This window comes from Odocoileus virginianus, chromosome 20, assembly GCF_023699985.2.
Source record: "Odocoileus virginianus isolate 20LAN1187 ecotype Illinois chromosome 20, Ovbor_1.2, whole genome shotgun sequence".
NCBI lineage: Eukaryota > Metazoa > Chordata > Mammalia > Artiodactyla > Cervidae > Odocoileus > Odocoileus virginianus.
In genome coordinates, this window is record NC_069693.1 from 3434529 (window position 1) to 3458887 (window position 24359).

Below are 24359 nucleotides of genomic sequence, written 5' to 3' on the forward strand. Positions count from 1 at the left end.
ACATCCTCATGCATTAAATGGGCAAGCGAGCTATCAGGGAAGCCTCAGTGAAACAAGAAGCAAATAAACAAAAATCCATACATCCTCGTGCATTAAATGGGCAACACTCAGGGATGATTCACAAGATGAAAAACACAGTTTAGTAAGTACATGGTAGAGTGGGGAAGAAGTACACCCAATTCGAAGATTTATTATGCAAAATATTTCAAAACACAAGGTATGACAAGGGCGCATGATCGTTAGAAGATATTTTACATAAAAACGCTCATGCTGGGACTTCCCCGGTGGTCCAGTGGTTGGGACCTTGCCTTCTGATGCAGGGAGCATAGGTTTGATCCCTGGTCAGGGAGCTAAGATCCCCAGATGCCTCAAGGCCACAAAAACCAAAACATTAAAAAAAAAAAAAAAAAGGAAGCAGAGGCAATATTGTAACAAACTCAATAAAGACTTAAAAATAGTCCACATCAAAAAAACTTTTAAAAAATTAAAATGCTAAATCAGAAGAGCACAATAATCGAAAAGCATCACCACACCCGAAATGTGCCAATTAAAGCAAGACAATCAGAAGGGAAAAAATTACATAGGAAGTCATTGGCAGCTACCCCCGTCCAAGTCTCTTCTCCACCTAATAGAGAGCTCAGCTTGAGTACTGCAAAAAATCCTCCTAAGGAACTTCTCTGGCACTCCAGTGGTTAGGACTCAGTGCTTCCACTGCAGGGGGCATGGCTTCCAAGATCCCAGGGGCTGCTGCTTGGCCAAAAAAAATAACAAAAGCCTTTTGCCAGCCATTCAAACTTGCAATGTTCAGTGCTACAGACTCGACCAATAATTGCCACTGACTTAAAAGACAAGACAGAGAAACAGGGTGGAGAGTTGGTACTCACCTCCCTCCAGCTAGGACCCAGTTGCAGCCTGTGGGTATTTCACACAAACGAAATCTCCAATAAGAAAAGTCCCCTGCCAGCCCGTGCTCTGGGATTGGCCCCTAGGCCCCGGGGTGAGGGCTGGACTTCCTGCCCAGGCTGAAATGGCCCTCCTACTAACAGTGGCTGGTGCTCAATCTTGAAAATTCGACTCACATTGCAATCACCCAGGTCCTGCCCTTGGTGATCCTAATTGAATTGGTCTGGGGTGGGCTTTAGGAAGCCAGGAGGCTTCCAAAGCTCCCCAGGTGATCCTTACATCCCCCAGAGCCCTTGACCTTCCCCCACTAACAGAAACTGATCAGAAGCCAGACAGGAAGTTCAGGCGTGACTTGACCTGGGTCCCTGCTACAGCAGGGGGAAGCGAGGACAAGAAAGAGTTTCCCTGGACAGCTTGCTTATTCCTGAGGAGGGGAGGGTGAGCTGGTTCCTTATATGGGGAGAGGGTAGGAGTGTCCAGGGGTCGGGCTGGAGCGGTGGTTTGCGTGGTTTGCCCCCTTCTAAGGAGGTGTTGAGTGTAGGGGGAACAACACAGGACTCTGCTTTTGCTCCAGGCTCTTCAAAACTGGCAGTTGGGCTTTTGGGTCTCTGTATCTTTTGTCCAGAATTTGCCCCAGCTGCACATGTACCCGGTTATTTTTAGCCCCATATAGTTTCTTTGTGGCTTCCCCCAGTGGCTTAGTAGTAAAGAATCCACCTGCCAATGGAGGAGCCACAGGAGACCCGGGTTCAATCCCTGGGTCGGGAAGATTCCCTGGAGAAGGAGATGGCAACCCACTCCAGTTTTCTTGCAGAAATCCCATGGACAGAGGAGCCTGACGCAGTCCGTGGGGCTGCAGAGTCAGACTTGACTTTGCAACTGAGCACACGCAAGTTTCTTTCTGGTTTTTTTGTTGTTGTCGATTTTTTCTCATGAGTCAGGTTTTTTTTTTTACCAGCTTTTGAAAACATAATTAACAAATAGACATTTTATATATTTAAGGTGTACAATGTGATATTTTGATATATGTTTACACTGTGAAATAATCACCACCATCAAGCTAACACATCCATCACTTCACACACACACTGTGTGTGTGTGTGTGTGTGTGTGTGTGTGTGTGTGTGTGTAAGAAGTGTTTTCTATTTTTCCCTGATTTGCTGAAATTGGAAGATATTTGGCCAGAGACTTTCTGGATATTTTTACTCAAAACATAGGAGAAAAACCTTGATTACTGTTGTCAACTTTTCTTTCTATTTCCCCACAAAATAAACTACATAGTATTTTGTTTAGTCTTATCAATCAATAAGCCTAAGCAAATGGGAATTGAAATCCCATCTTGCTATGTATCAACCTACTGTTTATAAACAGTATCTGGCAATTTGATGCTTCTATGCATATATGTACAATACAAACCCTAGGAATGTATTTCTCTTTCCCTCTGTAAAAAGTTGTATCTCTCATCCTCTTTTCAACACTCACACTTATCCAGAAATACTGAAATACAAATCCAGCCAATGTATTGATGATTAACTTCACCAAAATACAGTGGGTACAAATTAAACCAAAAATGGTGTTTATTGGAAGCCCATCTCATAAAGAATGGGGACACGTTCATACACCCCTGGGAGAGATGACACTTGTGCAAATTAAACAAATGCCCAAGAAAACTAATAGCTACCAAAAGAGGTTATGTTAGCCATGGCTCCAGTGCCATTCAGCATTTTAAAGGATGGTTTAACAGCCTGTATTATTAAAGGGAAGTATCAATGATTGGTTTTTAAATGAAAATTAATAATAGTGTTAATTTTATTAATAATAAACTATTATTTTGTTAATAACAATAAAATTGTGGAACAAACTATTGCTTAGAACCATTGTAACAACATTGCACATATTACACCCTTTAAATCTCATAAAATTTATGAAGTAGGTACTATTATTATTTCAGTATTTTGAATGCTAAACAGTAATGTTCAGGGGAATTCCCTGGTGGTTCAGTGGTTAAAACTCTGGACTTCCAATGATGGAGGTGGCACTGGTTTGATCCCTAGTCAGGGAACAAAGATCCCACATGCCACCCATTGCAGCCAAAAAAGTAACGCTCAGTTAGCTATAGGATTATAATTGGCCGATCCAGGATTCAAATCAAGACAATAAGGCTTGCCAGCCAGTGCCCTGAATTATTAGCTAAGGCCGATAGCTAACTAACTAACTAAATCACCAAGTATATAGTTGTTTACGCACACATTTGTTGCTGTTGTTGTTGAAGTTGCTCAGTCATGTCTGACTCTTTGCAACCCCAAGGGCGGCAGCACACCAGGCCTCCCTGTCCTTCACCATCTCCAGGAGCTTGCTCAAACTCATGTCCATTGAGTCAGTGATGCCATCCAACCATCTCGTCTTCTGTCATCCCCTTCTCTCCCCACCTTCAATCTCTCCTGGCATCAGGGTCTTTTCCAGTTACTCACACATGCACACACATATTTCAGAATGCAGAAAAACAGCTGGAAAAGATACAATCTCATATGTATCCCTGGAATCATACGTGTTGTGAGCCAGTCTTTACATGATTATATTTAATCATCCCGTAACCCTACATGTGCTCTCAAGAAATACGAGTGAAGAAACAGACTGAAATGTCAGCCAACATCCCCGAAGTCCATATAACTCGTGGGTGGCAGGGGAGAGGGGTGCAATCAAACAGCCTTCTGTTGGAATGAGTGAGTTTGGGGAGGATAGACCAAGCCCGCAAAGGAGGTCAGATATTCAAAAGAGGAACTTCGTGGCCAGAACATAGCACTGGTTAAGTTGATAAGAAGCCACAATTCAAAAACACTTCAACAGCATGTCCAGTGCCATTACAGCTGACTTAAGCCAGGCCATGGGTCTCTGTAGACAGGCAGGTGATGGTCACAGGCAAGGCAGGACTGTAACCCTGAGAAGAAGTAAAACCCACCATCTGAACCACCTGCTTCTAACTCACAGGCTTGGAGAATGAACTTATGGTGGCCAGGGGGAAGGATTGGGGGAGGGATAGTTAGGGAGTTTGGGATCAACATATACATACTGCTGTATTTAAAATGGAGAACCAACCAGGACCTTGTGTAGAGCACGGGGAACTCTGCTCCCTGTTATGTGGCAGCCTGGATGGGAGGGGGTTTGGGGGAGAATGGATACACGTAAAGGTAGGGCTGAGTCCCTTCAGTGTCCACCTGAAACCATCACAACATTGTTCACCGGCTATAACCCTCCATACAAAAGAAAAAGTTGAAAAATTAATAAATAATAGATCGCCTGCTTCTAATTTGGGTCTCCAAATGCTGACATTTGTGACCACGTAGATGAACCTGGAGGGCATTCTGCTAGGTGAAATTAAGCCAGACAGAGAAAGTCACATGGTGAAAGGTATCGCCTATATGTGGAATCTAAAAACACTGAACTTGTGGAGACAAGAGAGTAGAACAGTGGTTGCCAGGGGCTGGGGAGGTGGGGAAAAGGGAGACACCAGTCAAAGTGCACAAACATCAGTGATTCTTATACCTGACCGGTTGTCAAACTAAGAGCTTGACTCAACTAGGAAAGGACTGAGCCTCACCCCACGATGGATAAAAGCCTTCGTACCCTCTACCGGGAGATGACTGGCATGCTTCCAGTTGTATGAGGAACATTGCATTATCGTGTCAACTGAAACCCTGGTTTTTCCACGTCTATATCCGAAAGGGAAGTGCAGCTGTGTGCTTTTGTGCTTAGTCATTGTGTCCAGCTCCTTTGCGCCCCACATGGACTGTAGCCCGCCAGGCTCCTCTGTCCTTGGGATGTTTCCTGCAAGAGTAATGGAGTAGGTTGCCATTTTCCTCCTCCAGGAGATCTTCCCGGCCCAGGGGTCGAACCTGCGTCTCCGTGCCTCCCGCCCTGCAGGCAGATTCTTTACATACTGAGCCATCAGGGAAGCCCAGAGTGTGGTTAAAGGATGTGCTTTGGAAGCCACGTTGACGAGAAGCAGCGACTGTGGCTTCCCCCTCTGTCGGTTTAGCTAAATTTGTACTACGTTTCCTAGAATTTTCTTCCCCCTCCAGCGCTGGGTTAGGGATGACTGCAACAGGAACTGATGCAAGGCACCGAAGGTGGAAGTGAAGCTGCAGGCCTGCTGACACTCAGATGCTGAACGTGATCATGCTCAGGGGGCCTGTGTTCAGCCCACACACCTTACATGGGACTTGCCGGCCCAGTGTGAGCTCACAGCCAAGCCCAGCACCTCCAACTCCCCCAGCTCCTTCAACGAGGCCAGCACCTGCACCTGCCTTTTCGAAGACCTTCGATGAAGAGCCCTAGGCTTCATTGAGATGGGAGCCAGAGATGGACAGGCTGACACTGGTCCTCTCGAGCACTCCCGTTCTGCCCCTGATCTGCCCCCGCCCCACCCCCCACCACACACACCCAGGTTCGCCTCTCAACACCCAGTCTGGCTGACTTTTCATGACATCAGGAGGGCCACAGATGCAACCAGTGGCCGTCCACAAATTTCTTCCTCCATGGTCACAGTCCCGTCAAGTCCAATCCCTGTCATAAAATCTGTATCCCATGTCGCAGTAGTCCTTAACTCCTGAGGGAATTCCAGCTGGAAAAGGGTTAGATCTACAATGTGACTACATGTATCTGTTCATGCATGCTAGGTCCGGTCCGACTCTGTGTGACCCCACGGACTGTAGCCCACCAGGCTCCTCTGTCCACGGGATTCTGCAGGCAAGAATACTGGAGTGGATTGTCATTCCCACCTCCAGGAGATCTTCCTGACCCAGGGATTGAACCCAGGTCTCCTGAATTGCAGGCAGGCAGACTCCTTACTGTTTGAGCTACTGGGAAGCCCAGGGTGTCTTAAGTTATCTTAGATTTTTGCAAAGATAGCATTATCACAATATGATAGGGACTACTTTAAATCAATGGAACGTGTATATCCAGGATAGGTGCCATAACTATTCAGTAAGTTTCAGCCAGAATGAAAGTTTAAGAACAAAGTCGTGACTTAACCTTGTGTGTGTGTGTGTTCAGTCGCTCAGTCCTGTCTGACTCTTTGCGAACCCGTGGACTATACAGCCAGCCAGGCTCCTCTGTCCATGGGCTTCTCCAGCCAAGAATACCCAAGTGAGTTGCCATTTCCTCCCCCAGGAGATCTTCCCGACCCAGGGATGGATCCTGCGTGTCCTGTGTCTCCTGCGTTGCCAGGCAGAATCTTTACCACCGAACCACCTGGTATGTACGTATCTCATTTAGGTTCAAAATTGACACCAGTGGATAATCAATGTTGACATAATGTTGGGAATATTGCAGAAGTGGGTGGGGATGGTGGAATAAATGTCACCAAGCTTGGATTCAACTGCTCGCCCTCTAAAACCAGTATTGGGATTTTCCCAGTGGTCCAGTGGTTAAGACTTCATCTTCCAACACAGAGGGTGCAACTTTGATCCCTGGTTAGGGAGCTGAGATTCCACATGCCTCATGGCCAAAACCAAACAACCACCAAAACATACAATCAATATTGTAACAAATTCAATAAAGACCATTTAAAATGGTCCACATCAATCAATATGTTTTAAAAAAAAGATGTACTGGAGAGGCAAGTGTTGGTAGAAAGGGAAATTTGCTTTAATCAGAAGGCCAGCCATCTGGGAAGAAGACGGACCCATGTCCCAGAATCCACTCCGCAGATTCTGTGTGGCCGAGACAGCTTTTATAGGCAAAGAATCTCAGTAAGTCTTCGAGGCAGGTTAGTCCCTGCGTCCTTTTCTGTTGCACGCCTCTGACTGTCTGACTCTTCATGATCTTTCTTCCTTTTGTAAGATTTTTTTTTAATGTGGACCATTTTTAAAGTCTTTACTGAATTTGTTACAATATTGTTTCTGTTTTATGTTGTGGTTTTGGGCCCATAAGGCAAATGGGATCTTAGCTACCCCTTCACAGGTCACACCCACAGCCCCGGCCTTGGAAGGTGGAGTCCCAATCACTACACCACCAGGGACTCCGATGCGATCTTTCTTCAGAAATTATCTTGCCCTTGTGATCAGCCTGAGGGATCCCTAAGGGAGTAGAGAGCTAGTCACTCTTTAGGGACTTAATTCTTCATTCTTCTTTTAATCTAGGAAAAGAATATACAGGGCTGGCAAGACACGGTGGGCCTTCAGTAGAGCGTAAATCAGCAGTTAGGTTAAGCTGGCCAGTGATCTCATTTCTGTCATTACTCATTAGGCGCTTCCAGGGCCGGGGAAACCAGAAGGGCAAACAGGAAAGGGCAGAAGAGTTGCTTTCCTAGAGACTCTGCAACAATCTCTCCAGCAGGTCTGTTTCGGACAACTGCCACATACCCTGTGATTGTAGCTTTGGGAACTCTCCAACCTTCCCCCAGATTTGCATATAAAGAACCGGAATGCAGTGTGAAGAGGCAAGGGCCCTGAATAAACGGGAGATTTCAGAGCAATCCCCACAGCGGAATTTATTTCCCTCCTGTTTTTACACTGAGAGTCTCTTACCCCTTGCATTATGTAAAGATTAAAATGCTGACACATGTCGATGTATGGCAAAAACCACTACAATATTGTAAAGTAATTAGCCTCCAACTAATAAAAATAAATGAAAAAAAAAACTAATGAATAAAAGCTTTTGACACTTCCTGCAATAAATAAATAAAATGCTGACACGGGAATTGGGGAAGAAAGAGAGGAATCAGATTAGACCGATGATAATCTGATGCAGACTTGATTGGACTTGCCTGGGGGTGTGGCAGTTAAGAACCGGCCTTGCAGTGTAGGGGTTATGGGTTCGACCCCTGGTCCGGGAACTCAGATCACACATGCCACGTGACACAAGAGAGATTCCCTCAGGCTGAAGTACAGATGATGAACGTCTTCTTAAGGGTGGATACTTTAAGCCTCACCCAGAGGAACTAGGGGGAATGAGGATGCTGACTGCCTTTGTTCTCACAGCAATAGCAGGGCGCAACCTCACTTCCTGTATGTCTGTGTCTCTTCCGGACAAGTCAGTTCAGCATCAGCAAGTCCAGCGCTCAGCCTGAACGCGGGATCATGTCCGTGGTTCCTCCCTCGCTGCTCTGTCTTGGTCAGTCGGGGAGAGAGGGTTGGGTGCAAATAGACGGCTAAGGAGGGCAGGACTGGTGGTTCTTTAAGGCTGGGGTGTTCTCACCGGGTGTTTCTTTCTAGGGTTGTGTCTGAGCCAGAGCACTTGGGCACAGAAGGGTGAGTGTTCTGTGTGATACTCCTGAGGACCCAGCAGGGTGTAAGCCTGATATCAGCTCTCTTGGCAGCTGGAAAGAGGGGACTCAGACTCTAGACTGGGGGCTGCAAGAGGGGGAGAAATAGAAGGGTGGAGGGAGAAACGCTTGTGTGTCTATCACCTGTTCCCTGTGTTCTAGGAAATCTCCCCCCGCCTTGTATCACAGCTCTGCCTGGATCCACAGTTCCACCTAGGAGTCCTGTGACCCTCCTGTGTCAAGGACCTAAACAAGCTGAGTGGTACAGAATATCAAAAGTGGGAAGTCCTGAGCCCATGGGCAAAGAGGAACAGATCACACCTGGGAAGACCAACACTTTGAGTATCACAGAGATGACAACAGACAAGACAGGGCTATACCACTGCTCCTATCAGAGAGGAGGCCGCTGGTCCCAGTTCAGTGACCCCCTGCAGCTGGTGATGACCGGTGAGTGGGACACCGAGGCAGCAGAACCGGGACGGACCCCTCTGCCGAGGGAAGGACCAGGCTTTGGGGACAGGAAGCAGGAGGACCAAGCCTTGTCCTTGGGGAGGTCTCCAAGATGATGCCTAGAGACTTCCTCAAGGGGGAGGGGGACAAGGAGGGGAGAGAGACCAGAGCCATGTCTGCTCCCAGGGGACAAAAAGGGACAGTGCATAGGTGACCCTTCCCTCCATCACTGAACTTCCTTCCTTCTCAGGAGCTTATGACAAGCCCTCCCTCTCCAGCGTGGCTGGCACAGTGGTGGCTCCAGGCGAGAATGTGAAGTTGCAGTGTTTCTCCAAAATCAACTATGATGTATTTATCCTCACCAAAGAAGATGGAGATCACATCACCCAGAACCAAAGCTCCACCCCTCAGCATGGAGGACACCAGACCATCTTCCTCTTGAATCCAGTCTCCACCACACAGGCGGGGACCTACAGATGCTACGGTGCCTTCCTCGACTACCCCTATGTGTGGTCTCAGCCCAGTGACCCACTGCAGCTTCAGGTCGAAGGTGAGGAAGAAGCCCAGTCCACCCACCTGACTCCCACCCTGGGCGCTGACTCTGTGCGGTTAAAGCACTGGCTGGGGAAGAGGACTGCGAGATGGGGCTGGGTGAACACCATCGGCTTAGACGCGCATCTCTAAGGGATGGGCCAGGGACGGGCCACGTGGGTCCCTGGGACTCTGGGAAGGGAGAGCCTGGCTGGGTGGAAATAAGGAAGACCTCTCCCACTTCACCTCTGTTTTCAGGAACCACTGACTCTCCCAGCAGCACACAACCCAGATGTGCAACTGGTGAGTGACTGAGCTTAGGTGGAAAACTGAAACGAGATTCTGTGTTCCCTTCTCTCTGACCCAGAATGTTAACCACATGGATGCAGATGTATTTGTTATATATTATATGTATGTACGTGTGAGTTCGTCGCTCAGTCGTGTCCGACTCTGCAACCCCATGAACTGTAGCCCGCCAGGCTCCTCTGTCCATGGGATTCTCCAGGCAAGAGTACTGGGGTGGGTTGCCATTCCCTTCCCCAGAGGATCTTCCTGACCCAGGGATGGAACCCTGGTCTCCTGCATCACAGGCATTTCTTTACTGTTTGAGCTACAAGGAACTCCATGTATATATATGTGTTTTATATATATATATATAATATATATATACACATACATACATATATATATATAGCTATTATTAAATATCATATATGCTTTGCAGAAAATATTTATATAGATTATATTAACACATGTGTTATATGTATTTTCATTTTTGTCAGAATAAACATGTGTCACATAATAACTAGTTGGGAAAAACAGAGTCACACAGTGTAAGAGAATAAAACTGACAGAAAGGGTTAGTGTTTCAGAAGAGAGCTCAAGGAGAAAGTCCCTCATGGGTCTATTTTCAACAGACACTGGGATGAAATCTGAGGGCTGATCCTTGTAGAGAGCGCAGGACAGGCAGAGGAACCAGCCCTGGGCCAAGACCCAGAGGCCAAGAGGCACGCAAGAGCTCACGGGTAACAGAGGTCAGGGTGTCTGCTGGGCAACGGTCGAATCACAGGGGAACACCGAGGGAGGAGAAGGCCGGGCTCAGGGCGGGGACTGGCAGCCTCCAGCGCCCCACTCCTGTCTTTCTTGACCCCAGAAGCCCCCGCCGGTATCAGCACAGCGCCCGTAATGTAGGAGGAAAGAAAGGTGCTTAACTGCTTACCCCAAGGGGGTGGGCTGGGCGGGCTTCCCACCGGGTCCAGAGGTCTGCAGAAATGAGCTTGGGTTTTAGGCTCCTTTACGGGCATGGACGGCTTCCCTGGTGGCTCAGTGGTACAGAATCTGCCTGCCAAGCAGGAGACCCAGGTTCAATCCCCGGGTCAGGAAGATGCCCTGGAGAAGGGGGTGGCAACCCACTCCAGTACTGCTGCCTGGGAAATCCCATGAGGGGGAGCCCATGGAGGATCCTGGTGGGCCACAGCCCATGGGGTCACAAGGACACAGCTGACTGACTAGTCAACAACCACAGAGGGGCATCGCCCTTATGCCTCTTCTCCCACAGCGCCTGCCGCTTGGCGTCCTTCTGTGGAGACTCAAGTCCGCCTGAGCCTGGCTGCCCTGCTTCTCCTGGTCATGGTCGTCCTATTGGCTGAAGCCTGGTGCAGCGGGGCGGGGGTCCCTCAGTGAAGTCCGATGAGCCCCCGCCCAGGTGGACTGACGAGCGCCGATGACCCTCCGATGGCATCAAAGCACTGCGCCCCGCTGTGGGGCGGAGACGGCCCTGGGCCGCACATCCGGTACAGCCGCGCGCTTCCTGTAGAACCGGAAATGACGTCCCAGGGGCACCGCGGACGAGGGCAGCCCAGTGTTACTTCTCCTTCAGTTCTAGAGAGCAGAAGCCTAAACGTGTCCCCAAGCCTCCACCACTTGCTACTTTCCCGTTGCCGTTCTTGCCTTTTCCTGCTTCTAGACTCGGCCTGTGTTCCCCGTCGTGTAGCCCCCTCCTCCAGACCCGGGAGGGGAGCGCCTCTTCTCCTCCCTGACCGCTGCTTCCTTCCTCCCTTCTTGCCTCACACACCCCCACCCTCCTGCTTCCCTTTTAACGAGCACTTGTGGGGACTTGCCGGGGGTCCAGTGGTTAAGAATCTGCCCTGCAATGCCGGGGACATGTGTTTGATGCCCGGTCAGGGAACTAAGATGCCTCAAGCTTCAGAGCAGCTAAGCCTGTGAGCAGCAACCAAGTGAATAAATAAATAAAAATAAAATTATATTTTAAGAAAGAACACGTGACTTCATTGGGTCCACCGTGACAACCTATGATCAGCCCCCACCCAAGAACCGTAATTTCACCACATCTCTAGTATCCCTTTTGACATGGAGGTTCTGGGTAGCTTTGCAAAACTGTAATTAGTGGGCTATTACTCACCCTGCCTCCTGGAGATCACTGAGTCTGATCTTTGAGCCAGAAATCCTTGCTTTTATGCCCTGTCTCACAGGAGAGACTTGGAAATAAGCACGGGTTTTTTTGTTTTGCTTTAATATTTAAGTCTTTATTGAATTTGTTACAATTTTGCTTCTGTTTTACGTTTTCGTTTTTGGGCCACAAGGCATGTTGGATCATAGGTCCCCGACCAGGGATTGAACCCACAGCCCCTGCATTGGGAGGCAGTCTTAACCACTGGACCACCAGGGAAGTACCTGGGAATAAATGTTTTAATACTCTTTACAATTTAGAACAGGACATGATTCAAACAGAGATGATGTTTAATAAACTTTGCTTATGTGTAATGTGTAAATTCCTTAGAGTGGTTGTTCTTGCAGGGTGAGAAACGGGTCTAGGACCAGAAATGCTGACTCTTTTTTCTTCAGTATAGCCCATATGAAAGTGAAAGTTGCTCAGTCATGTCTGACTCTTTGCAGAATTTAAAAGTGATAGAAAGCAAGTATAAAAGCAGGAACATTTATATTGGTTGGTTGGTTTGGGGACTCTAGTTACACAGATGGTTGTGATGTTAGCCATTTTTCCTCTTTGGGTATGGGGGTTCAGGGTTTTGCTTTTTGTTTCTGAGAAAAAACAACTTTCAAAGCATGAGACTAAAACAACAGAATCACAGAAAGGCTAACTCACCCCGTTACAGTTGAGCCGATGAAATAGTCTGGGGACTTCCTAGCTCCAAGCTGTTTGCTGCTGCTGCTAAGTCGCTTCAGTCGTGTCTGACTCTGTGCGACCCCATAGACAGCAGCCCACCAGGCTCCCTCATCCCTGGGAGTCTCCAGGCAAGAACACTGGAGTGGGTTGCCATTTCCTTCTCCAATGCATGAAAGTGAAAAGTGAAAGTGAAGTTGCTCAGTTGTGTCCGACTCCTAGCGACCCCATGGACTGCAGCCTACCAGGCTCCTCCATCCATGGGATTTTCCAGGCAAGAGTACTGGAGTGGGCTGCCACTGCCTTCTCTGCCAAGCTGTTTAAGTAAATAATAAATACCCTTAGCCTGAAACCTCCGTGGATACCGCACAGAAAAACAGAGAGACTAAGTGATCACGTGCTCTTCAGCCTCACCTCTGCCTCAAGACTCAACTCAGCTGTCTGCCACTGGCTGCTGTTCCCTCACCCAAGTCCCACCTTCTGCCTGTTCTTTACTTTTTCCTGTGTCAGTATAGGCGTAACTTTCCTTGGGTGTTTTCTCTGAATGCCTTCTCAGATTTGGCTATGTGTCTGTCATGTTCTAAATGACAACTGATTTCTGTAAAGTGGTAAATATATGGTGAGCCATTTGCTCTCTTTGCAGTCACTCAGTTTTGCTCTCATAGGGCTTCCCAGGGAGCACTAGGGCTAAAGAACCCACCTGCCCACGCAGAAGATGGATAAGACCCAGATTCAATCCCTAGGTCAAGATGACCCCTTGGAGAAAGAACTGCCAACCCACTCCAGTATTCTTACCTGGGAATTCCCATGGACAGAGAGGAGCCTGGTGGGCTACAGTTCACAGGACAGACAAAGGGTCAGACCTGATGAGCACACATACAGCGCAAAAGCAGTAGCGATGATGTATGACCATATGAGCAAGTCCATAATCCTATAAAACCTGGTTTGAAAAAGAAAAAGTGTGAATTTTAACTCATTTTCATGGGTTACAAAATGCTAATTTTCTTTGTGTTTTTTTTTTTCGTCATTTAAAATTCCTGAGGCCATGCAAAAACAGACAGTGGGTTTTAGAACTCAGTAATCCTCTCTCACAATCTTTCCTCCAAACAGTTGAGTCCAAGTAACTTGAGAGCAAAGACATGCTAAGCAAAGTGCCTGGAGATGGTTCTCCTAGAAAGTAGTGATGGGGGTGTTCTCAGGATTCCGTTTCGATGCCCTGGGATGGAGGGAAAGAGGTGGGGAGGAGGAAGAGAATGATACAAAGATAGATGGCATTAGATATTGACAGATAGATAGATAGGTAAGCAAAAAATGATATATATAAATAATAGATAGGTGCTTCCCTTTGGTCCAGTGGCTAAGACTCTGTGCTTCCAATGCAGGGGGCATGGGTTCAATCTGTGGCCGGGGGACTAAGATCCCACATCCACAGGGCATGGCCAAAATTAAATAAGTACATAAAATAGTCTATTTTCAGGCTGTCTTAAAAAATAAAAATAGGGAATTCCTTGGTGGTCCAGTAACTAAGACTCCTTGCTCCCAATTCAGGGAACCTGGGTTTGGTCTCTGGTCAGGGAACTAGATCCCACCTGTGGCAGCTAAGAGTTTGCCTCCTGCAACTAAAGATCCCGTGGGCCACAACTAAGACCTGGTACCATCAGATAAACACACAAATAACTGGATATTTAAAATAAAAATAAAATAATGGATGATTTCTTGATAGACAGTAGAGAACAAACAGATGGCAGATAAATAGCAGAGAGATTATTAATACACAAATGATATCTAGATGTAGATATAAATAAGTGATTGCTGTTGCTGTTATTTACTTGCTAAGTCATGAGTCCACAGACTGTAACCCACCAGGCTCCTCTGTCCGTGGGATTCTCCAGGCAAGAACACTGGAGTGGGCTGCCATTTCCTCCTCCAGGGGATCTTTCCAACCCAGGGATAGAACCCACATCTCCTGCATTGCAGGTAATACTTTACCACTGAGCCACCACGGAACTCCATAGGTAGATGATAGAATTAGATAAATAAATTGTAGGTAGGTAGATGATAATAAATGATCGATAGATAATAAATGCATGATTGATACATGATAAATGATAAATAAGTAGACAATGAAATGACACATAATGATAAATAGGTATGGATATGTGTATTCTCCACAGTGTCAGAGGAAAGAAAACCCTGTCTAACCTCAATGGACACGAGTTGGAGCAAACTCTGGGAGAGAGTGATGGACAGGGAAGCCTGGCATGCTGCAGCCCATAGGGTCTCAAAGAGTCAGACACGACTGAGCAACTGAACAGCAACCTCTTGCTCTGAGTTGGAACCTTCAGTCGTCTCCTCAGTCCTGAGGGAAGCCCTCCTGAGCCACGGGCCTCTGATGTTTCAACCCCAACACCATGGTTCTCCCCGCCCAGCCGTGACCCAGTATGCCCACAGAGGAGAATTCTGATCAACGTCTTCGTGGTGTCAGCTATGTCTGTACGCCCCACTCCCAACCCAGGAGGAAGAGGGTGTGAACTGCATTCACTACAGCGCTGAGAACTGAAAGCAACTGCACAGCTTCCTGTCAGTGTGGGTCACTCGACGGAGCAGTCTGTCCTTCATCAGAGAGCGGGGCTGGGGCAGTGGGCAGCCTGAACGCGGGATCATGTCCGTGGTTCCTCCCTCGCTGCTCTGTCTTGGTCAGTCGGGGAGAGAGGGTTGGGTGCAAATAGACGGCTAAGGAGGGCAGGACTGGTGGTTCTGTAAGGCTGTGCTGTCCTCACCAGGTGTTTCTTTCTAGGGTTGTGTCTGAGCCAGAGCACTTGGGCACAGAAGGGTGAGTGTTCGTGTGATACTCCTGAGGACCCAGCAGGGTGTAAGCCTGATATCAGCTCTCTTGGCAGCTGGAAAGAGGGGACTCAGACTTAAGAGTGGGGGCTGTAAGAAGGGGAGAAATAGAAGGGTGGAGGGAGAAACGCTTGTGTGTCTATCACCTGTTCCCTGTGTTCTAGGAAATCTCCGCCTGCCTCATATCACAGCTATGCCTGGATCCATAGTTCCATGGAAGAGTGCTGTGACCCTCCTGTGTCAAGGACCTAAACAAGCTGAGCAGTACAGAATATCAAAAGTGGGAAGTCCTGAGCCCATGGGCAAAGAGGAACAGATCACACCCGGGAAGACCAACACTTTGAGTATCACAGAGATGACAACAGACAAGACAGGGCTATACCACTGCTCCTATCAGACAAGAGGCCGCTGGTCCCAGTTCAGTGACCCCCTGCAGCTGGTGATGACCGGTGAGTGGGACAAGGAGGCACCAGAGCCGGGACTGACCCCTCTGCCGAGGGAAGGACCAGGCTTTGGGGACAGGAAGCAGGAGGACCGAGCCTTGTCCTTGGGGAGGTCTCCAAGATGATGCCGAGAGACTTCCTCAAGGGGGAGGGGGGCAAGGAGGGAAGAGAGACCAGAGCCATGTCTGCTCCCAGGGGACAAAAAGGGACAGTGCATAGGTGACCCTTCCCTCCATCACTGAACTTCCTTCCTTCTCAGGAGTTTATTATGACAAGCCCTCCCTCTCCAGCGTGGCTGGCTCAGTGGTGGCTCCAGGCGAGAATGTGAAGTTGCAGTGTTTCTCCAGAATGAACTATGATGTATTTATCCTCACCAAAGAAGATGGAGATCACATCACCCAGAACCAAAGCTCCACCCCCCAGCATGGAGGACACCAGACCATCTTCCTCTTGAATCCAGTCTCCACCACACAGGCAGGGACCTACAGATGCTACGGTGCCTTCCTCAACAACCCCTATTTGTGGTCTCAGCCCAGTGACCCACTGCAGCTTCAGGTTGAAGGTGAGGAAGAAGCCCAGTCCACCCACCTGACTCCCACCCTGGGCGCTGACTCTGTGCGGTTAAAGCACTGGCTGGGGAAGAGGACTGCAAGATGGGGCTGTGTGAGCACCATCGGCTTAGACGCGCATCTCTAAGGATGGGCCGAGGATGGGCCACGTGGGTCCCTGGGACTCTGGGAAGGGAGAGCCTGGCTGGGCAGAAATAACGAAGACCTCTCCCACTTCACCTCTGTTTTCAGGAACCACTGACTCTCCCAGCAGCACACAGCCCAGACGTGCAACTGGTGAGTGACTGAGCTTAGGTGGAAAACTGAGACGAGATTCTGTGTTCCCTTCTCTCTGACCTGGAGTGGAACGGGGTTTACTAGAGACAGGGCCAGCTTTTCAAGAAGACTTCTGATGTCTTGGGGCATGGAGAACACAGATATAGCAGGTAGGGCTGCTCTCCCTAAGGGAAAGGAGAGGATTAGAAGGTCTACACATTGCAGATAAAGCCAACAGGATCCATAGATACCAGTTATCAGTGATCCATAATTGACAATACTCTAGAATTCGTAGCCTCACCACTGAGCTCTGCTCCCAGAAGGGTTAGTCTGTCAATAACAGCTCAGAATAATCCAGACGACCAGGTAGCCTTGGTCTCTGGGGGCTTCGTCCCTAGGCTGCACTGAGGACACACCAATCATGAGAGCGGTCCCTCCAACAAATTCCCTGTCAACGTCTTTCCCCTCCTCTGAACCTCATGTCCTTCAGGGATGTAGACGCAAACTCCATACCGGATTAAGGGCTGTGGGGTTAAGGCCTTCTGTGGTTGCGACCACTGTCACTTCTTTCTCACGTCTTGAGAAGAATTTAGTATGAACTTGCTTCCTGTCCCAAGACAGTACAGAGTCTGTACTGTGTGCGCATGAGTGTGTGTGCATGTGTATGTGTGTGCGCATGTGTGTGTGTGCATGCGTGTGTGCATGCTTGTGTGTGTGCATGCATGCGTGTGTGTGTGCGTGTTGGGGGGCCATTCACAGACAGATGCCTATAAGGAGCTTGCAAAGCTGGAGGGGTCCTCAGGAGGAGGGTTTTGCCCTTGGACTCCTCGCTCTTGAGTTGACCATGCCCTCCTAGAGGTTATGCAAGGGCAAGAGAAAGCGAGGAGAAAGAAAGGTCTGGGAGAAAAGGCATCCCTGTTCTCAGGACTTTCTCAGAGAGTAGTATAGTCTGCTTTGAAATGGGCGTCCCCTATTTCAAAGTCAGACGGGGCACAAGGCGGAGGGCCCAAAGGCCGTGGGGAGAGAGAGAGGATGCGAGGGAATGGGGTTTCACTCACCCTTGTAACCGGTGGATGAAAAGCGGGCCGCTGTGTGGATGTCAGTCCAGCAAGGCAAGTGGAGAGTCCCGTCCTGGAGCTCGTCTCAGTTTCCTGGCAAAGAGAGGCACCCACCCAGCTGTGGTTGATCTTCCTCCAGGGTTTCAACACCAGAATTGAGGCAAGTGCAGAGAAAGAGAGGGGGAGCCGGGCAGTCAGGCAAGAAACGGAAATTTATTAGAGGAAAAGAGGGGTGACTGGCTCCTAAGGAGAACCAGCATTCTCCGTTTCTGATGGAGTCCTTCTTAGACCCCACCAATGAAAAATTCTCTGAAGGGATGGTCATGTAGCCAGAGGTCTGGAATCTGTGGTCTCACAGCTTTGAGAACATAGGTGCCGGTGAGATAACAGGATGCCACTTGGGCAATTTGGTCAGTCTCACAGATCGCTGTGTGACTTTATTCTTTGTTTGCGAGGTCGACAAAATGAGCCACCTCATCAATGAGACCCCCATGTGGGCCCTATAACCTATGAGATGGATAGAACCTTGATTGGAAAACTGGGGGCAGGCGGGATGGGGGTGTGAAACGTGTGCTGTATCCAGCTCACAGCCTATTTGTTTTTTAAAATATATATATACTGTTTTCTGTATTGGAATCTGGCCAACACAGAAAGGATTCGTTTTGCTGTCTGTGGTTGCTTTGGTGTAATGAAGTGCGTACTTTTCCTACACATTTCCATATGATGGTTCAAGTCAGTTCTTGGAGTGAGCCCTCCCCTGAGCTTGGCTAACACCACATTCTTGATTCACCACCGCTGGCTCTTTTCTGAGTGCGCTTCCTCTGCACCAGTGGTCAGTAAATATTTCCTGTAATAGGTCAGTTACTCAGTGGGTGGATAGCTGGTCTCTTTCTCAACTGCTCAACTCTGACCCTGTGCACAAAAGCAGCCACAGACGATATGCAGAAGCAAGTGAGCCAAGGTCGAGCTCTGATGAAACGATAGATACAGGCGCTGAAGCTTGAATTTCAGTTCGTTTGCACTTGTCGCAAATTTTATTCTTTTTTTATTTTATTTTTGGATTACAGTTTTAAAATGTAAGTCTATTCTGAGCTCGAGGGCCACAGGAAAACACAGGTGGGTGGGGGTTTGGGCCGTGTGTCATCACGTGCTGATTTCTATAAGGATACAAATTTCCATTTCCGAGCAGCTTCTCATTTACATCTTTATTGGGTTTGTTATGATCTTGCTTCTGTTTTATGTTTTTTTTGTGTGTGGGGGGGTGGTTGGCCACGAGGCTTGAGGGATCCTAGCTCCTCAATCAGGGGTGGGACCCACACCCCTGAGTTGGAAGGCAAAGTCTTCACCACTGGGCCTCCAGAGAAGTCCCTCCAAGTGCTTTCTTATCTGTGGCTTCACGGAGCAAGCAAACGAGGTGGTCAAAGCTCATTCCTCTTTTCTAAGAAAATGGGTCAACAATTCTGAGCTTGGGGACTGTGGTGGGGTCTGAGGAAATACTCAGAAACCGTGGTGTATGTGAAGGTTCTTAACACAGGGTGCCCGCTCCAGCACTGTGTCCTCTTTTGCAGCCCCATCTGACAACCTAGCCTCCCAAGACAGACGCCTGGGCATCTGGATCGGTGTCCCGGTGGCCGCGGGTCTCCTGCTCCTAGTCGCCCTCATCCTCTACTGTCTGTGCAAAGCCAAAAACAGTAGGTCCTTGAGAGCAGGAGGGGGCGAGCCTGCGCAGAGAACCCTGGGGCACATATCCCACTGGGGAAATGGGGAGGGGCTGAGGGGTCCAGAAGCAATGAGGGGTGGGCTGTTTTGCTGGTTCACGCTGTGATTGTGGTAACTGCCTTCCAGAAGACAGGGCTGGGGGGAATCTGCTGCCACCCCGCTGAAGACGTCACCCTCCCTTTGTTATGTTCACGAGATTGTTGTTGTTTTTGCCGTGTCATTTTTCATTATCAAAGATGAAAAGATGAAGAAATGCAATCGGGGAAGATGAGCTGTAAACACTCTCTTAAGCTGCTGGTGGATTCACAAACATACTGACTATGGCATTATTTACAATATTACAAAACAATGTCATAAAACAATATATAACCCATATACCAAAACAGTGTCATAAAACAGGATATAAACCATACACAAAGGTACAGCTCACATAGCCATTTAAAATATTGTTCAGGAAACACCTCTAGTGACAAAGAGAAATGTTCAGGCTATAATGTTGTATGTTTAAAGTTACAGCTATAGAGAACAACTGGCAGTGACTAATGGGGGGGTAACGAAGGGGTAGGGGGTTAAGACGTACAAACTAGTAAGTATAAAATAATCTACAAGGATGGGACTTCTCTGGTGGTCCAGTGGCTAAGACTCCGCATTCCCACTGCAGGCAGCACAGGTTTGATCCCTGGTCAAGGAACTAGATCCCACATGCCACAATTAGGAAAAAAAAAAAAAGATCCCAAATGCCCCAACAACAAAATGGGGAATATGGCAATATTTTATAATAACTGTAAATGGAGCTTAACCTTTTAAAACTGTAAATCATTATACTGTATACCTGTAACTTATATTGTATATTCAACAGTACTTCAGTTTTTTAAGAAATGACCCTCTCTTTGTTCGAGCTGCTATAACAGAACGCCATAGACCAGGTGCTTCAACCATCCAGCATTCATTTCTGACAGTTCTGGAGGCTGGGAGGTCCGAGATGTAGGTGCTAGGATTCCGTTCCCGGTGAGGGTTCTCTTGCAGACGGTCACCTCTCCTGGCAGAAAGCGCGAGCTAGAGCTCTGGCTGAACATGCGAATCCCACCCTCAGGGCCCCATCAAAACCTCAGTTCCTGCCAGGGGCACCATCTCCAAACACCACCACGTGCAGGGCCCCACTTCAGCAGATCAATTTGGGGGGGAGTGGGGACACAGATACACAGTCTATAACAACCTGCTCTTTCCCTCTAGACGCTGCGACGAAAGAGAGACACCCAGAGGCAGCTGGCCAGGTGAATGGACAGGTAAGGGCTTCCTCCTCTAGACCGTCCCTTGGACCCCCGTGTCACACCCCCGTCTCACATTCTCCCTTCCCTCCTCAGGCCTCTGAAGCTGCGGACCCGCAGGAGGTCACCTATTCCCAGGTGACCTGCCGCGTCCCCCACCAGGGGACCGCTGGGACACCCTCCTGGGTGCCCAGGCAGACCCAGAGCAGCGAGTATGTGACGCTGGCCTTCAGATAAGCGAGGCACCAGAGCCAGCACTTCATCTGGGCGGCAGAACTCACAGCTACCTCTGGTAACTCCCTCCTCTAGAACTGAGGTTCCAAACCTGAGAATCAGCCTGGTTGAGGGAGCCCACATCCCTCGGAAGATCCTGCTACCCTCCCCCTGGAAATCGAGAGACCTCAGTAACATTATCCAGTCAGTCCCAGAATCTAATTGCCCAGGAGTTCCTGAGACCCTCTGAAGTCGTCAGAAGAGCGACAGGGTAATATTTTGTAAGTTTTCATTATTCATTAATTAAATGTTGATGTTGTTCAGTCTCTGTCGTGTCTGACCCTGCAACCCCATGGACCGCAGCATGCCAGACTCCCCTGTCCTTCACTGTCTCCCAGAGTTTGCTCAGATTCATGTCTATTGAGTCAGTGATGCCAGCCAACCGTCTCATCCTCTGACGTCCCCTTCTCCTCCTGCCCTCAATCTTTCCCAGCATCACAGTCTTCCATTGAGTTGACTCTTCCCATCAGGTGGCCGAACTATTGGAGCTTCAGCTTCAGCATCAGTCCTTCCAGTGAATATTCAGGGTTGATTTTCTTTTGCCATGACAAGGCTGTGATCCATGAGGGAATTAATTAAGTAAGTGTACTTAAATCCTCTTGGGCACCAGGTTTTATGCTACAGCCTTCTGAAAACAAAAGCTGAGAATGTTCATAACCTACTATAAGAAATATTAGAGGAAATTCTTTAAGCGAAGAAAAAAATATACCAGATGAAAATTTTAATCTATATAAAGGAATGAGAAAGGGCTGAACATTGGCATTTAAGGAATCTATCAGAAGTCTTGAGTGATTGATAGGAAGTTCTGATAGTTTTTTGACCTTTACTCTAAAAGTCTCCACTTTGAGGCTACTGGGTGCCAATTAACTGAAGATTCATGAAAACAACTTTGAAATCGGGTCTCCTGTTCAAATAAGTCCTCAGATATAAATACCCTCACTCTCATTGTTTCTGTATGATTGGTGCTTTTTATTTTGCAAATTGACTATTTGTAGGAGCACAGGAAAGATCCTAAAACCATCCTTCTTGTTGAAGAGTTTGTTGTCTAGGGCAGGGGTCAATCAATTAGAGCCCACAGGTCAAATCTGGCAAGTCACCTGTTTTGTACCATACATGTTACATTTTTACACTTTTCAATACTTTTTTGCTTTTTGTGGGCTTCCCTGGTGGTTCAAACGGTAAAGAATCCACCTGCAATGCCAGAGACCTGGATTTGATCCCTGAGTTGACAAGATTCCCCTGGAGAAAGGCATGGCAACCCACTCCAGTCCAGTATTCTTGCTTGGAGAATCCCATGGACAGAGGAGCCTGACAGGCTACAGTCATGGGGTCACAAAGAGTTGGACATGACTGAGCAGCTAAAATATACATGACACAAAATTTACCTTTTTAACCATTTTTAGGGACCCACTGGATGTCAGTGGTTAAGATTCCATACTTCCACCACAGAGGGCATGAGTTCAGTCCCTGGTTGGGGAACTAAGATCCTGCATGCTGCAGGGCATGGCAAAATGAAAAAGAAAAAAAAAAGTTTTTAGGTATAAAGTTAAATGACATTAAATACATTCACATTGTTATACAACAGTCAACACCACTGCATTTTGTATGGTTGGAAAAAAACAAAAGAAGAATACTTTAATTGTTTTGGTGAGGTGTAACTGATTAAGAAAGAACTGCACATATTTCGTGGGTACCATGTGATGAGTTTGGATAAATGCAAATGACATGATACCATCACCACAATCAAGGCACTGAAGTAAAGTCGCTCAGTTGTGTCCAATTCTTTGCGACCGCATGGACTAGTCCATGGAATTCTCTAGGCCAGAAGACTGGAGTGGGTAGCCTTTCCCTCTCCAGGGAATCTTCCCAGCCCAGGGATCAAACCCAGGTCTCCCACACTGCAGGCAGATTCTTTACCAGCTGAGCCACAGGGGAAGCCAACTAGATGTAACCATATCCGTGAAGTCCAAAGGACCCCAAATAGGATTAAAAAAGTAATATTTTATGACATGTAAAAAATATTTGAAATTCAGACTTCACCCTCCACAAATAAAGGTTTATTGGAACACAACCATGCATGTTGATTTATGTATTACCTATAGCTATCCCCCCACTGTAATTCCTGTAGCATTAAGGAATTGCAGCACAGACCAGATGGCTCTCAAAACCTAACATATTTACTCTTTGGCCCTTGACAAAAACATCTGCCAGCTTCTGGTTTACTACAAATGTTCCAAAACTTCAGTTTCAATAAGAATTATTGGGATGGGAAGAGGGCATGGAGGAGGAGAATTAAATGTTGGTTTTATGGCTTCTTCAGCCAACCAAGGACAGTACTCAGGAAATGGTTATCATTTATAAAAAAAAAATCCCACTTATTTCTAATACAGACAATTAAGAGGCACCCACTTAAAGAGATGTGACGCTGGTACTGTGATTTTCAAGCTTGGTTACATATTCAAATCAACTAAAGAATTATTTTAAATCCTGGGAACCAGATTCCCCACTCTCCCACCCCCTGGAAAAATCTCTTGGAATGGGACCCCAGCAATAAAATTCCTTAAGTCCCCCAGGTTATTCCCATGTACAGCCAAGGCTCCAAACCCGTGATGTAATGTGGCAGTTAGGGGACTGTTGATACGTAAAGGAATGGCATGACTGTGTTCCAGTAAATCTTTATTTACAGAAACAGGAGAATGACCCTCAAGCTGTAGTTTTACCAACACTCACATTGGGCCAGGGATTGGCAAACTATGCTTCATGGGCCAAATCTGGCCCATCGCCTTGCCTTTTTTTTTTTAATAAAGCTTTATTAGAACATGTCTGTGCTTACTTACATATTGGCTGCTTTTTCACTTTGATAGCAAGGTTGAGTCTTTGAGACAGAGAACTATAGTGCACAAGGCCTGAAATATTTATTGTCTTGTCATTTACAGAGGATGTTTGAAAAACATCCTGGTCTAGTACAGTGAAGAAAGTTAGGTAGACAGAATACTCTGTAACAACGCATGCATTGAGTCAGGTTATCTGAAGTGATTTTTAAAAATGGGGTCATGGAAATTAGGATGAACAGAAATCAGTCACAGGGATCATAGCAAAGGACCTGTGGGCATAAAATGCAGAGAGGATATAATCCCGGGATTCAGTCATCAACACGTGGTGGTGGTTCTCGTTTCGTCGCGAAGTCATGTTCAACTCTTCTGTGACCCCGTGGACTGTAGCCTACCTGGCTCCTCTGTCCATGGAATTTCCCAGGCAAGAATACTGGAGTGGGTTGCCATTTCCTCCTTCAGAGAATCTTCCCAACCCAGGGATGGAACCCGAGTCACCTGCATTGGCAGGCGGATTCTTTACCACTGAGCTGCCAAAGGAACCCTCATCATTATGTACACCTTGTATATTATATATACAACTTATATTCTTAAAATGAAAATTTTAAAACCCACCATCCCTTTGATAAAAAGTTATTGTAACTTTTGATAAAAAGTTATTGCAACATTGCCCCACATGTTGGGAACCAGAAAACTTTGCTTGGTTTGAGCACCAAGTGGATAGAAATGTGAAAAGAGAAAGAATCAGCTGAAACCAGATTCAAACGAATCTTGAAAATTACGTTCAGTCTGCATTTTACAGAAAGGGG

General features: G+C 47.5%; 3 protein-coding genes across 7 annotated transcripts in view; 2 read left to right on the forward strand and 1 right to left on the reverse strand.

Moving 5' to 3' along the window:
* Positions 1-10709, reverse strand: part of LOC110134905 (NACHT, LRR and PYD domains-containing protein 7) — a 25123-nt gene extending 14414 nt beyond the window's left edge. The window contains exon 1 of one of the 2 annotated variants that reach the window (XM_020889620.2): positions 10368-10709. The gene's annotated coding sequence lies outside the window, so the exon portion shown is untranslated. Of the gene's footprint in view, positions 1-3150; positions 5271-10367 lie in introns of those variants that run through there. The other variant, XM_070450304.1, reaches the window with a different exon arrangement.
* Positions 7841-11940, forward strand: LOC110134880 (leukocyte immunoglobulin-like receptor subfamily A member 5). Of its 3 annotated transcripts, XM_070450308.1 has the most exons (6): positions 7843-8016; positions 8118-8153; positions 8330-8614; positions 8868-9167; positions 9407-9451; positions 10707-11940. In XM_070450308.1, the coding sequence occupies exons 1-6, from the start codon at positions 7983-7985 to the stop codon at positions 10829-10831; spliced, it is 825 nt and encodes a 274-aa protein (XP_070306409.1). In that variant the 5' UTR covers positions 7843-7982; the 3' UTR covers positions 10832-11940. The 3 variants fall into 3 exon arrangements, with proteins under 3 accessions (XP_070306411.1, XP_070306409.1, XP_070306410.1); XM_070450310.1 differs by lacking the exon at positions 9407-9451 and having other exon boundaries at positions 7841-8016; XM_070450309.1 differs by lacking the exon at positions 8118-8153.
* Positions 11941-14328: 2388 nt separating this feature from the next.
* LOC110134879 (leukocyte immunoglobulin-like receptor subfamily A member 5) lies at positions 14329-20985 on the forward strand. Of its 2 annotated transcripts, XM_070450311.1 has the most exons (8): positions 14333-14986; positions 15088-15123; positions 15299-15583; positions 15837-16139; positions 16378-16422; positions 19028-19150; positions 20412-20464; positions 20543-20985. In XM_070450311.1, exons 1-8 carry the CDS (start codon positions 14953-14955, stop codon positions 20681-20683), a joined length of 1020 nt encoding a protein of 339 aa, XP_070306412.1. In that variant the 5' UTR covers positions 14333-14952; the 3' UTR covers positions 20684-20985. The 2 variants fall into 2 exon arrangements, with proteins under 2 accessions (XP_070306413.1, XP_070306412.1); XM_070450312.1 differs by lacking the exon at positions 15088-15123 and having other exon boundaries at positions 14329-14986.
* The last annotated feature ends 3374 nt before the right edge of the window (positions 20986-24359 follow it).

Bases quoted from the DNA above. Each gene is read 5' to 3' on its own strand.
- LOC110134879 (XM_070450311.1), top strand. From the start codon at position 14,953: ATGTCCGTGGTTCCTCCCTCGCTGCTCTGTCTTG. The intron at 15,584-15,836 runs GTGAGTGGGACA...CTTCCTTCTCAG, and splicing joins CCTGCAGCTGGTGATGACCG to GAGTTTATTATGACAAGCCC. The intron at 20,465-20,542 runs GTAAGGGCTTCC...TTCCCTCCTCAG, and splicing joins CTGGCCAGGTGAATGGACAG to GCCTCTGAAGCTGCGGACCC.
- LOC110134880 (XM_070450308.1), top strand. From the start codon at position 7,983: ATGTCCGTGGTTCCTCCCTCGCTGCTCTGTCTTG. The intron at 8,017-8,117 runs GTCAGTCGGGGA...GTTTCTTTCTAG, and splicing joins TCCCTCGCTGCTCTGTCTTG to GGTTGTGTCTGAGCCAGAGC. The intron at 9,452-10,706 runs GTGAGTGACTGA...CTTCTCCCACAG, and splicing joins ACAACCCAGATGTGCAACTG to CGCCTGCCGCTTGGCGTCCT.